This window comes from Vidua macroura, chromosome 6 (assembly GCF_024509145.1).
Source record: "Vidua macroura isolate BioBank_ID:100142 chromosome 6, ASM2450914v1, whole genome shotgun sequence".
NCBI classification, from domain to species: domain Eukaryota; kingdom Metazoa; phylum Chordata; class Aves; order Passeriformes; family Viduidae; genus Vidua; species Vidua macroura.
Window position 1 is genome coordinate 53,444,117 of NC_071576.1, and position 14,608 is coordinate 53,458,724.

A 14,608-nucleotide genomic window follows, 5' to 3' on the forward strand; every position below is an offset into this window, starting at 1 on the left:
AATACTTCATGCCATTTATGTGGTGAAAATGAAAAAATAAAAGAAAAAAATGTCCCCCCTTGTGTGTCATTTATACACCCACACCATAGGTTGGGTTGTTCTAGAATTTGGCATAGAAGAAGTAGGTTGAGGTCTCAAGTAGCATCTAATCTTTATTCTTGACAGATAATTCAAGACAGCAGGATTTTTCACCACAGGAAATGGTTCCTTCATTAGGCCTGGTTGTATATGCCTTTGTGTACTTCTTAAGGTATAAAACCTTAAAAAGAAAACTCGTGAAAGTAATTTCAAATAACACCACTTCCTTTTAGGCAGCAGATGTAGCTGTGTTTAGAAGTAATTTAATCAAGTAGGCCAAATGTAAATATTTTGCTCAGTTATTAACAAGTTTCTACTAAAATTGGTTTAAAATTTAAGATATCACCACCCTTGGGGTCAAAATACACAATAATAGGCCTCTTTGTTTCATTGCCAACAGTAAGAACCCAATTCTTGAGTAGTGCTTTTCCCATCCTCTGCATTTCATACAGTTTTAGCTCAGCAGTGCCCTACTAATGTTCCAGTTCTGCCCTCTTTTAATGCAGCATCTGTCCAGCAACCCAGAGCTGCAATATGAGGTGCAGGGGCTTGGGCAGGATTCTTTACTCAGGACCACTCAGGGACTTGCCCCAAGGCAGCACTACTCAGGTGTCAACTCTGCTTCACCCCAACTTCCCACAGCTCTGAGAAGCACCTGGGCCCATCTGACAAGATGCTATAGAATATTCTTACTCCACTCTAATACTTCTTTACTAAATAAGGAGCTAATTACAGTATGGTACGGCTTAAGAGTATCCATTTGCCAAAATCTTTGCATGAAAAACACAGTTTTGATTGTATTCTTATTTTGATGAAGATACAAGACACTCAAACCATTAGTCCTGCTTTTATCTGAGTTACTTTCACTGTAAGGACCAGACGCTCACATGGTCTGGAACACCCTTACTAGCAATATCAGAAACTAATTTCTGCATCCCTGTCTCAGCCCATTAAAGAGCAAAGAACTTTTCTTCCTTTTCTGCTTATCTTCATGACAGGACTTTGTCAACAAGTTGCCAGAAGCATTCAAGGCTTTTAGCACACTATAGAAGTACTTATCCCACTTCCCCTCTGTACTTCCCATCGTGGCAAATGAAAATAGATAAGCAGCACGATTATTGTCTCCCAGGAAAGCAAAAATAACTGTCAAGGACAGAGGCAATGTGTGCTCAGAACTCTGTCTTAATCATGACAGACATTATGGGAAATCCAAAAAATGTCAAGTAACAGAAGGCAGCATGACAGCATTCAGGATGGGGGGGGAAAAAAAAAGTAAAAGTAGAAATTGGTCACTTGTTTAATGTGACTTAGGTTTCTATTTTAGTCTACACTTACATGGAAGCAGGGGGCAGGGGTGTTTGAAACAAGAGAATACTGAAGGACAAACTCTGAAATTATTTATAAGCTATACCTTCACATATGTTGGATAAATTTTACACCTAGGCAAGTTTCTAACATAATTCAAACATAAAACAAGAAACAGCCAAGACGGATATATAAGAGTATTTTAAAAACTACCTCTGGGAACTAACAAAGTTAATAGTAGTTTATGTATCTTCAAAGCCTCAAAGCATTGTTTAATAATTATGTCTCAAGTGATCTTTAATTTCCTTCATTGAAAATGATTCATCTTACTCAACCCTTCCTTCCTAGCTCATTGAATTCAATTCCAGATTATGTCTGTTCTGAAAATGGTTTTTGCAATGGAAAAAAGCCTCACTTAGACTAACCATTAAATGGAAAGAAAAAAATCGTATTGTGTATACAAAACAAAATATTAGCTATATTAAAAGATTAGCTATATTAAAAAATATAGATACATAATTTATAAGTTAGGCAGATATTTGAATTAAAGTATCACAGGAAATCCTTGCTCAACCCTCTGGGGATGAATATTCCAAAAACTTTTAATTACAGTGATCACAGGTCACAGTCAGTGCACAAAGGAAAGAACAAAGAGTAAAAACTATTTAACAAACAAGGATCTTAAGTTTTGCTTTATTTTTATTGTTCAAGACTCACCTTGAACAGTAAATCCACCAAATTCAAATTCTTCTCTGAAGGCAGAACACACCAAGCTAATTACTCCAGCACAGTATTTGAGCCTTCTACAAATATTAGTGAATTGTCTACACCACTGTTGTTAGAGGAATGGGCAGTTTTACAGCAAAAGTAAGGTTCTAATTCACTAATACAAACCCCCACATTATCCAAGCTGCATCCTCCAAAAACAGTTGTTAAATAGAAGTACACATCACGGGTACTTTACAGCAACACCAAATCTAAACTTTCTGCGCTTTTCCTGATTATGCTGCCTGTACCATAAGCACACCTTCACCTAATCCTACTCTCCTGGCCCAAGTCTTTGTGTTTGCCATCCAGCCACAGCCCCGTGCCTCTCTCTCCAGGCTGCTTCTCCAGCTGCTGTGCACAGCTCCCCTTACTACAACCCCTGCACCTCTCTCCCCCGTCCTCAAGTTAAAGTCTTTGTATTGTCCTTGTCACAATTTGTCATCACCTGCTCCCTTCGCGGCCTCCAGCTCCTCTACACAGCTCTCCTCTCCCCAGGCCCATCTGAGGCCATTTCCTGGCTCTGCCTGTCAGAGCTCACCTCATCCAGCTGCTTCCACCTGTGTGCCCAGCACCAGCCCATGTCCTGCTGGCTCTCAGGGAAGCCTGCTCATCCCAACCACATCCTTGTCACTTGCACACTCGGTCCTTGGCGCTACACTTCCAGCTGAGTCCCCCTCATTCCCAGCTTCTACAGAGGGAAGGTGTGAAAAGCAGGGAAGGAAGGGGTAAAAGCAGGACAAGCACTCAAGACCCCAAGAAGAGATCAAGGCCTGCTGATGGACACAAGCCCAGAAACCATCTCCATCAGGGAAGTCACACTTTCCTCCATCCTTCTGGGTGCAATCAGTCCAGCTGTTGGCATCCTATTTAAATTTTTATTTTAGCAATGCTTCACAGAGCAGCTCTGACAAAGGGCTAACACCTCTGTCAACACTCTAGGATGGTGGGCAGCTGCCACAGCTCCTAAGGACCAGGCTGGAGCTGGGAAAAACAGGGGAACATCTCAAGGGATGAGTGTGGAGCACCAGTGAGGATCCCACTCTCCAAGGGATGGGCTGGGCCCTATTTCTCACAACTCCCCAAGCCTCCATCATAGGGATGGACAGACACTGGCAGAAGAGGTGTCCATGGCTGCCTTCAGAGCCAGCCCTGAAAGCAGATGAGCTTTGAGTAAAGTACCAATTCTGCCATGCCCAGGTGAGAGGGGGATTCTCAGAAGGGATACCTCAGTGGAAAGCCAAAGAGGAACAGCCAAAATGAAGCACAGAATGCTACCACACCTGAATGTTACCACATGATAGGGGCAAGAGGCTGACCCACACCTCACATGTCAAGGTGTTTTTACTGACACATACAAAGGTTTTATCTGATGGCAGCTGCCTCTCCCTCATGAACTCATGACCCTTGTTGGAAAGGAATGTCTGGTTGTTTTTTTTTTTTTTCACCAGGGATTGCCCACCATCACTTGGAGCCTAGGACAGGCAACATGGGGTAAAACCCCAAATTTACCCACTCCTATAGAAACCAGAGCAAGCCTACACAGTGTGGCACATCAATGGTAAAATACCTCACTCTGACCTTTAAAAAATAAAATAAAAGCTCACAGGTTCAAGGAGCTTGCAGAGTTTCCACAAAGATAAACCTCTGGTGAGCCTCAGGACACCTCTGTGAGGGGACATACTGCTGGTTCTGGCCAGCCCCACCTCAGAGAACAGCCCAACAGCACCTCAGGCAAAGTGTATTTTAAAAGGCAAAAAAAAAAATCTCGTCCAGCTGGAGGGGGGCAGCTGTGAAGGCACAAAACCAAGTGATGGTGGGCAATACCTGGTGAAAAAAAAAATAAAAATAAAAACAGACATTCCTTTCCAACAGTGCAAGGGTCATCAGCTGCATTGTCAACTGTCCCAAAGCACTTGAAGGAGGGGGCTGCCAGCAGCCTCGGGTGCGCCCAGAGGCTCTGCCCCAGAAACCCTGGCGTTCCCACCAGATGGGATATTCGGATACACTACCATGGAAAAGGTACTAGAGCTACTCTCTCCCGTGACAGCTGAAGGTAGAACTAAGATTTCCAGCCACCATGTTGTGCCTTCCTAATTTTTCTGCTGCTGTAATATTTCTACTCTGTAAAAACAATACTGCTGCTACTTAATATTTGCTATAAACGTACCAGGAGAGATCCCACAAAAAGCAATGATTCTTGTCTCATTATCTCATGTAAAGAGGGACTGACGCCTGAATTCCAAAATTAAAGTTTATCTCTCCTACTCACTGCAGACCTCCCACCACCTGCCCCAGGAAGAGCAATGACATGTTTCCTCCCTGAGCTGTTATCTGCTCCCTCTCATCCAGCCCCTGGCTATTTTCTGAGCTCTGCAGCTCACACACATTGCACATCATGCTGGCATAACAGAGTTTAATACTTGAAGTGGACTAAAACCTTGGCCATAGCACCCAGGTCACTGAGACTGAGGGTGAGAAGTTCAGCACAGATGGACGAAGGCAGCAGCCATCACCTGGCCTTGGAATTCAGTGAGCACAGCTCAGTGCTGAGCTGCTGCCCCTGAACACAAGAAGCATATCCTGAAGACTGCCCTACCAGAGGCAGAGGTATTTTATTCCTGATAAAAAGGGTGTGTGCCAACTCCTGATTACAAGATCAATTTAGGCAGTTGTTCTTATCCATCAGCCTCAAAACATGGCAAAGCTGGCAAGCATTCAAAGCTCTTTCAGTTCGGCACTGCAAAACCTGACTTCTTGGACTGAGATTCCTGGAGTGGAATCTGGAAACACTTCTACTCTCTAAGTGAGGAATTAGTCTAAAAAAGCCAGGATTTGTAAAACACTGAAGGAAAACACCAACAGAGAGGACTGCACTTCTTCTGAAAGCTCAAGAGTCTTCTGGGAGGCACCTCTACCAGCCTTGGAAGTGCAGCTTTGATCTCTCTTTTGGCCTGAAGCAGGGCAGTCCTTTTGTTTCAGGAACTCAACAAGTTTCACTCTTTTTCTCACAAAAACATTGCCTTTCTCTACACTTTACGGTACTTGTTATTCTTTCACCTTTCCCGTTGGAGCCACAACTGTACAGAAAAGAACTCAGCAGTCTACAGTACAAAGTGGGAATAAGGAGCATGACTGAACTCTGTGTTGCAGAAGCTCCAGGCCAGGTGTTTCTCTTAAATCCAGAGGCTGTTTAGTAGAAGTCAAGAAACAGTCAGGAACAAAGCACTGGAGATCTCCAGACTTTGAACAGTACTTGGAGGTTTCTTTTGCTGAGTGTGAAATATAGTATATGTAGTAAAAAGACCATTCCTAATTTAAAGGCTAGGTTGAAAAATAGTGCCAGATTGCTAGTAAAGGAAACAGCAAAGCCTTAATAAGCTTTCAGGGGTGGGGGGGGGAATTGTTTTGTAAGTAAAGGCTTTAAGTCTCTGTTAACTCCAAAGAGATGTTGCAGGAAGAATTAAAAAGAAATAGGCATAGCTGACAGGTTGTAAAAGGAATAAAATTTTACTTCCACAACACAAACTGAGCATGGAACAAAAGTTAGACTGGTTAAAGTAATCACATAATTTAACAGCTAGGCTAAAACCTGGTCTCAGTCTACCTAGAAACAGGATGACCAGTTAATATCCTTTTGCCTTATTGATCATCAAAGCTTTCCTCTGCCACTGAATTCAAGATCCTGATAAGTCGAAGTCAGGACAAGCCCTACTTCCCTGCTATCTGAAACAGAGAATAGGACTGAGCCCCAGCAAAGGAGCTCAAGGTTTCTTAATGTACTATTTACATTAACTGTATTATCTACAGTTTACATTATAATCCTTTTCTGATCCTGTTCATTTTTCATGCCTGTAAGATACCAGTTGGAGATGTCTTGCATTCAATGTAAGGCATGTTATCATTAGGTGAAAAGTTCATTATTTCAGTATATTTCAGTATATTTCATTTCAGTATATTCCAGTATATTTCTTTGAGATTTTCCACCCACCCCCATAACCGTTTCTTTGAATTCATTGCCCTCCTGGCTGGAGGCGAGAAGATGTGGGTCAGACATCAGGGGCTTGGGTGCCCCATTCCCCAAAAGCACCCATCAAGAATCTCCACTCACCCTCCTTTGCCCTTTCATGCTAGAGCAAATCATCTGCCCACAAAGACATCTTCTCCCATGTTTGTGTGTAAAAGTTAATAAAAGATAAATAATTAAGACACCAGAATGTTATAGATCTTAAGAATCAGACTGATTGCAGAATTGCAATTATGAGTCATATATCTACATTTCCTCTAATGCACACTGTCAGCACTTAAAATGCTCGTTTTTTTATTTCTTCATTCCCCTTTCACAGAGAATGCAACTGAAAAATTCAAATAATGAAACTGATCAATCAAAAATCCAGCTGAAATACTCTAACAATCGAAGTCCATGCCCAGCAGGACAACTCAGATGACTACACTTAATTATAGGTTTCTATGCTTTTCTGAATTAGGAACAGATTTGCTCGCCCAAAGGCAACCCACATCTCTCAATTGCCACTTTGGTTCTACCACGCTGTCACACAATTTGCAACAGAACTGAATTTGTTTCTTAGCCTATAAATCTGTTTCACACAGAAATCTGAGGTTTGGCTGTTCATACCAATATTATTAAAAAATCAGAATACTCTACCAGCTTTACTGGGATGGTCTCAGACTGAAATCACAAACTCTTCAAAGAAAACTCTTTCTGCATTTTCTCTAGGATAAATTAAATCATGACATCACTCCCCAGAAACTCTGTAACAAACAGTGTGTCATTTACAGTAAGAGAGCTATCACTGATGAAAAGTCAAATTAAAAATAATATTTTCCTTTTTTTTTGTTCATATAACCCCCCTTTTCATTTCCTCTTTTTGCCTCTAAAGGCAAGTGAAAAAATGCTCAAAACTTATAGAGCTTTCTCTTTCAAGTAGTTTAATTCACAGAAAAATAATTGCTTAGGAGAATTACGTATTTTCCTGGACTTACCCTGGACACAAAACTGTCCAGCTTGGGGAAAATTACCATTTCTCTACCTCCAAGATGTAAACTTGCTGGAACACACGAAAGAACACTCTCAGTCTGAACAGCTCCAGTATAGCCATTTTAGAAAATTCATCTCACAAGAAAATGTTCCACAAGGAGCTTTTATATAAGCTCAGAGCCCCAATACATGCTGTCAAAGGTGGCAGGCAAAACTGTCACTGTGAAAACCACATGCCAAAGAACATACAAACTCTTTTTTCCTAAGCTAGGGAATCCTCAGCCGTGAAAGCCTGCTAGGGAAGAGGTCTTCTAATGTGGCTCTATGTGCAGCAATCATCCTGCCAGAGGAAACAGGTCCTGCCTGCCCAGAGGCTCCAAGGCCACACTGGGGCAGTGGAGCACAGCGAGGCACAGCACACCTGACCTGCTCACACGTGCTAAGGACTAACCAGAGCAGAGCTGTGCTGAAAGGACCACACCTTCTAGGCTGGAATAGCTTCTCCAAGAGGATGCAGAAATTTTGAAACCAAATGCTAACTTCCAGGCTCTTCTCTCCTCTGGGAGTGTCATGTGGGACCAGGGGGTTTTCTGTGGATCTCTGTGGAAGAAAGTGTTACTTCTATCTTAGACATAGCAGTTTACTATACACTCTAAGTTCGATACTGGTTTTACTGGATGGCAAGATAAAAATCAAAATTGAGTATCTCCTGGTTCCAGCCAAAGGACATGGCCCACAGCCCAACTGTAGCTGTAAAGTAAGTCACCTCTACTAGTAAAAGGGAATCCATACAGCTGCCAACACACTGCTGACATTTAGCAAATAACAGATAGGAACAAGAAGGGAAGAAGACAACAGGGCAGCTTTAGACTTCCATCCCAGCTGACAGCAAAGGCCTTCAGTCTTCTCATGACCCAAGGGCTGATGAGCTTTACTGAAGAGAGTAATTTTCCTGAGCCACCTTCCAGGAAGTTTTACACTAGAGGCGATACTCAAGAAGAGGGCTATTCCTGTGTGCATTAGCAAAAAGCATTTCTGTTCTGCGAATTAAAAAATGCTTTATGTACCTAACTACAGTCTTCATATTATTTATTAATTTCATACTGTGAATGTTTGTTTATTGCTTCCCATGAGCATCTATCTTTCAGCTTATCCATTCATACGGATTTTGTAAGTTCCACTTTTTTACACCAGTCCTAAGTTCCCAAACTACAGATGGATGACTCCAAAGAGAAAAGAACAAAATATCCAAAACATCTTCACCATTAACCTTTCAAAGCTACTTTCAGTATCAGTGGTCTCAATCCAAGCCCTGACAAACACATCTCAGACTTCTTCCCTACAGTTCTGACCACCAGTCTTTGAAAACCCACCACAACTCACATTGCAACTCATCTGTGTGGAATAGCAATTGGAATTATTAACATATTTAGGCCACTGCAGTCTTTAGAGGAATGACTATAATATTATTTGTCCATAAGACACAACCATGGACTCAGGGTATCAAGAGAAAAAAAACCTGATATCTTTAAATGAAAAGAATCAATGCTGCTCTTCTGGATACTAATTTGGGAATCAGTGAAAATTAAGCTACTTGTTGCATCATAAAAGACAGTAAACAAATCCTGGGGTGGTCTCCAGAAGCAGCTCTGCTCTCACTCCTAAAATGGCCTTGGCCAGATAAAGAATGAACTGAGATTACAGACCCACTTTCCTTATTATTTACAGTAAAGTCAGCTAGCACCACAGATCCACAACTGAAGCTAAATCAGATCATAATCATTTGCCTCTAAAAACAGCTACAGAAGATAGATAAGAAAAAGGGAGAAACTAATATGCACACTTCAACATTGACTAAAGCACAGTAAAGAAAAAACATAGGAAGCCTCCACAATAAAAATGTTTCCAATAGTGCTTTAATTCACATGTTAATCTCAAGTCATATAAATGTCTTTCCTGCCTAATTAGCATATTGTAGCAACTCGGTGCTTCCATCCCATGGGACACTGTCCCTTAATCTAGACCTTACTTAAATACATTGTAAACTACATCCAAAATTTCACTCAGTAAAAATACAAAAAAAACCCAACATCATTTTCAAACACTTCACAAACTTTATGTTAGAACACTTAATGAAGAGGGAAGAAAGCCACAAAGTGACTTAACTTGCCATTGATCCTCAGCATGGGCACTTAAATACAAAACTGTTCTATTTGGCCCCTTTAGCAGTTTTCACAAAGTTGATGAAAGTTCACATTACCAATCAGTGTTAACACATTAAATGCCTTCTCATAGTTACACACCTTTAGCTATGTGTCTCTCTCCATGTATACGATCACAGAGAAAAAAAACCTCAAGTCCATCCATTGGAACCACTCTGACATATTTAGTGAGAAATAAATACTGGGGAGTATTGAAAACATACCCAAAATTCCCTTGCAACTACCTGACAGCACACACACAAAAAAATAGCATCTGTGTTTCAAGAACTAATTCCAAGAAACAGAAATAAAAGAAAGCAATAGCTAAGTAAGACCACCATTAACAGAAACAACTTAAGCATCAAAGCTCTCCCGAGCTCATGCAGACAGAAGCAAGATAAGAAAATTGAGGATGTTTCTCTCACCTTGGAATAAAAATGCTTTGCTGGCATTGTGTAGTCCTGACACTTGTGTTACCCCTAGGGTTGTATTCACCAGATCCAGCTCTGTGATGATATCAATTTGTAAGTCAGGATCCATTCCAAATCCTACAGCTGTTAGAGGCAGAGAGAGTTAGATCAATTTTTATTTTAAATCAGGTAATGGAAAGAATAGAGAAGAATATCTAGCACAGACATTTCTAGTACCTTCCCAGTCACACACACACTGTACACAGTAATTACTTATAAGACAGTAACTGTGCTGCAGGAAAGAGAAGATATTCTATTCCAAGTCTTTCAATTAAGCTATTTCCGTCCCAGAGATTTTACTGTGCACGTGTTAAAACATTCTAAAACTGATACATTTATCCAGTATCTTCAAAAGATTAAAGAGTAATAAATAAAGAAAAGCATAACCATGACAGAGATTTGCAGCAATCCTCTCTTGGCCACACTATTTCCAGGGAGATGTAAGGACTGAAAACATCTCTCACATTTCCTGCCTGGCTGTGACTAACTGACCAGGCCCACAGCTCATCACCTAAACGTAATCCATTTTCCCAACTGGACCAAAGGAGCATGGAGAAGATACGGCAGCAGGGCAAAGAACACCCTCCTGTACACTAGGAGCCTTGGGTGACTCACCAAGGTATTTGATGCTTCTTTTGAAGCATACCTTTGCTGTTGCCAAGGCCCACATTCACTCACTCCAAGCAGCTGCAGCACCTCTGGGCTGCCAGAGCACCTACTGGAAAAGCAGAAACCTAAACCTGAAATTCATAAAAGGCTTATGCCCAGGAAAAGCCTGGGTACTCTTCAATCTGGCAGGAACCTGATGGGATTGGCATAAAAGACACAGACTCCAAGAGTTTGAAAATGCTGTGTTGAAGAGTGCAGGGCAACTTGATGGTTAGCACACCAAATTTATCAAACATACCTCATTTTTTCTAGGGATGGGAAGAGAGCAGCCTAACCTCAGTGTTTCTCTCAACACAGCAGTAAGAATGACATGAAATCTGTGCCTGAGACACAGGTCAAATATCTCGTGTGGAATCCAAACACTTTCCTAATTACATTTTTCACTAACATCATTAGTAACAGGCTCCAAGAATGAAATCCTGACACAGCTGAAGTCAATGCTAAAAGTCCCATTGACTTCTATGGAGCAAGGACATTACCTGTAAAGCACGTCCAGATTGATTTCCTCTAAGTAGACTTCACATTCAGGTCTAAATTGATTGATTTGTTATTCCAGGACTATACTTCTGGATCATTTAAGCAGCAAGTACTCTAGTTTGATTCTTTGAAAGGCTCTGAGAAATTACTGAGGTGTACAGAATGAACAAGTTATATATACTAGTCATAAATCTTCTGTACTCCAGAACTTTCTCTTTTCCTCAAGGAGGAAAAGTTGATGGAATAACATGTTGTACTAACAGAGGATTCTACTCCACAAGGGACAGAGCATTAAAAAATACTGAAAATACAGCTTTAGGAGGTCTCTAGCAACCTTACTCTACAAGGAAAGTTAAGATCTAGAGGCATCTGATGGAACTGAAGCTCCAAGAGTGCTGACATATCCACACACACAGTGCTTACACAAGGATATGGGGATAAACACCTTTTTGTAGAAAATTGGAACTGGGAGAATATTAGAAAACCCAGATAAGCTTCTCCAAAGGTAAAAACTTCCCAGATAATCAGCAACATCATCACGCTTTTTGTACAAACTTTAACTTCCACCATAGGCACTCAGGCACTGAATGACCACAACTGACACTGTCCACACTGGTGGACTAAAACCACCTTCCCCTCCTCGAATAAAGGCCAGCACCAAAAGAAGAAAGGACTTGTTATTCTTCTATCGTTTTCATTCAGCAGAAAAGCAGCACAATGTAAATTGTGTGAACTTACCTATGAGCAAAGACAAGTGTTTGCCATCCCTGTGAAAAACTGAGTATGCTGTCCCACATTAGAAAGGGGTTACATCTATTCAGATCAGCAAGAATCTACTAATATGAAGGGAGGTCAAGTAAGTACTAAAACTTGCTCAAGAGAAAGGACAGACTGTGTTCAGCAAGACAAATCTCAAACCCATTAAAGTAAGTGAAAGTTCTGTCACAGCCATCAACAGGGTGGGGACAGAAACCACAGCGAGCAAGTATAGGCACTCCCATAAATCACAGTAGCTCCACTGCTCTATTAAAGCTGTTTATTCCACCCTGAATACCCAAGGCTCAACAAGTATACATCACTGTAGCTCCACAGGCTTCGATTTATGCCAACAAAGGATCTTGTATGACAGCTTCAGTGTGTTCTCTTCCAGCTTTTAAAATAGTTTGGAAAGCAGAGACCGTTTCTTGTGTGACAGTAACTATTTAGCAAGAGCCTACACTCCTTTAAATACCTAGTCATTTGCCTAAGCTGGGCCTTCAAACGGCAGCAGGCACTCAAATGCCGAGTTAATAATTAATAAACAACAAATCAGCAACTTCAGTATGATAACCAAGTCTCCTTTTCCCCTGTGGCCTCCCCCAGTCTATCAGAAAGATACCACATGCGTATCAGCCACGCTTGTGTCTAGTATTTTATGCTGTCTCTCTCCAGTGGAACAAGTAGCTGGAAATGCCATCTCTTTCTGAAGTAAAAATTAAGCATCAAGCAGTCTGCTCTCACTGGAGAGCTGTGCAATGCTTGGGTCCGATTCTGGATGATGTTGCTTTCAATTCCTATTTAAAGTAATTGGGCCATTCCCCTTAAATCAGTGGCTTACACAAGCAACAGTCCAAATGCTTCAGGCAGGTGGGCGGGAGTAGAAATCATCTCAGGACTTGGTGGATTCAGCCCAATGTGAACTGAAGGCACTACAGTAGATTAGAGGATTAAGCCATATAATTATGAATGATGTCACTAGGAAATCCCTAAAAGAAATTAATTCTGCCTTACAGCTCTGACAGCTTTTATTCTCTGGTTCTGCCTTTATCACTTACACCCAAGCACCAGCAAACATGCCATGCTCCATCTAGCTAATGTGCAGCCATGCAACATATGCAGCACATTTATAATCTCCTCAGCATGTGCAACATGCTGTTTGGGGATGGAAAAACTTTTACTTAAAGCACACGCAATACAATCAAGCCATTTGCACATATGCACGTGAAACCAATAAAATGGTAAAGAAGAAGCTCTGGAAGAGGCATTTTGCTCTCTCCTCTCACAACTTCGATGGCAATTGTTGCACACAGACAACTTTCAGAGTAGTGGAGTTTTGGGTCCTGTTGACCATTTAAAATCTGTATGCACTATCAGGGGTAACAAGACTATGAAAGGGACAGGTGGTATTTTCTTCAAACTATTTTTATGCCGCATCTCTCTGCAGATTTTGATGAGGCTATAATTACTATAAGAATTTAATTATAAAACATTAATTCCTTTGCACTTTTGACAATTGTGCCGGGTGGTTTCCCTGAGAACAGCTACAAGCACCACGGAGAAACGTGCCCCTCAGCAGCTCCAGCCGAGGAGGAGCGCTACTCGGGGACCAAGAACAAAGCCTTCGCAAGGAACAAGAAGCGATACCTGGGTCGCGCAAGGCTGGAGAGATAGCGGAGCCGGCACGGCACCGGCTGGAATAACGTGCCGGCAGTCGCATCACGCCCATACCGCCGCGCCCCCCGCCCGGTACCGCGGACAGCACCGCGCACCGCCCAGACACGGCCCCGGCCGCCCCCCGCGCACCGCCCGCCCGGACCCGCGCCGGCCGCCGTTGCTGCGCTCCCCGTCCCCGCGGGGCGCAGCCCGCACGCCGCTCTCGCAAAACTTTCCCACGCCTGCCCCCGGCCCCTGCGGAGCGGCCGCCCCGCCGGGAACAAGCCCGGCTGCGCCCCCGCGGAGCCCCGCGCCCGCCCCGCTCGGCGCAGCGGGGGATGCCCGGCCCCGCCGCGGCGGCGGCCGGCACGGCCGGGGCGGCTCCCGCTGCCACCGCCTCCCTGCAAAGTTTCCGCCCGCCGCCGGCGCGCCCCGGGCGGCGGCCCCGGCCCTCGCTCCCCGGAGAGGAGGCCGGGGCGGACCCCACCCCTTCTACGGACTCCGGCCCCGCGGCCCCGGCCCGGCCCGGCCCGGCCCTCACCTGCCCCGGCGGCGGCCGCACACGCCCAGAGGAGCAGGAGGAGACCCATCGGCGCGGCGCGGGCGGCGGCGCCCGCTCGCTCCCTCCCCGGCCGCCGGCAGCTGCTGCGGAGCCGCACCGAGCCCAGCGGAGCCGAGCGCAGCCTCGATGCGCGGAGCGGCTCCGGCAGGAGGCGGCGGCGGCTCCGCCCGCTGCCCAGGCGCGGCCCCGACGCCCCCGCAGCGGGGGCTCCCCCGCCCGCCCCCCGCCGTGACGCGCGGCCCCCCCGGGCCTCGCCAGCGCCGCCGCCCGGTCACGGCCGCGCTCCGAGCGGAGCGGCCCCGGGCGGGAAGCCCCGCACTGCGCACCGGCCCCGCTCCCGCAACGGGAACCCCCCGAGCGAGAGAGGCCCGCCGCCCGCTGCGGCACGTCCGGGCGGGTGCGAGGTGCGCGGCGGCTCCGGAGCACCTGCCGCTTCTTCCCGTGCCTAAGAATCAACCCTCATTAACTATTTACTCTTAGTAATAATTTATGCCACGTATGAATAAACAAAAAGAAGTTCTGAGGTATGATGCAGAAACCTGGGCCGTTCCTCGGCTTCTTGCATGTCCTTGCTCAACTCCCTTAACTGCGCATTAAGCCTCTAACGTGTAAAAGGGAGGTAAAGTATTTAAAGATACTCATGAGCCATGTGAGAATCCTCTCGGATAGT

The 14,608-nt window shown here is 44.3% G+C and overlaps 1 protein-coding gene across 2 annotated transcripts in view; it reads right to left on the reverse strand.

Annotated features, from left to right (window-relative positions):
* Window positions 1-14,080, reverse strand: part of NELL1 (neural EGFL like 1) — a 290,478-nt gene extending 276,398 nt beyond the window's left edge. The window contains exons 1-2 of one of the 2 annotated variants that reach the window (XM_053981605.1): window positions 13,918-14,080; window positions 9,774-9,902 (exon numbers count right to left, since the gene is read on the reverse strand). In XM_053981605.1, the coding sequence (XP_053837580.1) occupies window positions 9,774-9,902; window positions 13,918-13,966 (178 nt within the window). In that variant the 5' untranslated portion in view covers window positions 13,967-14,080. The remainder of the gene's footprint in view (window positions 1-9,773; window positions 9,903-13,917) is intronic. The other variant, XM_053981603.1, reaches the window with a different exon arrangement.
* Between the last annotated feature and the right edge of the window lie 528 nt (window positions 14,081-14,608).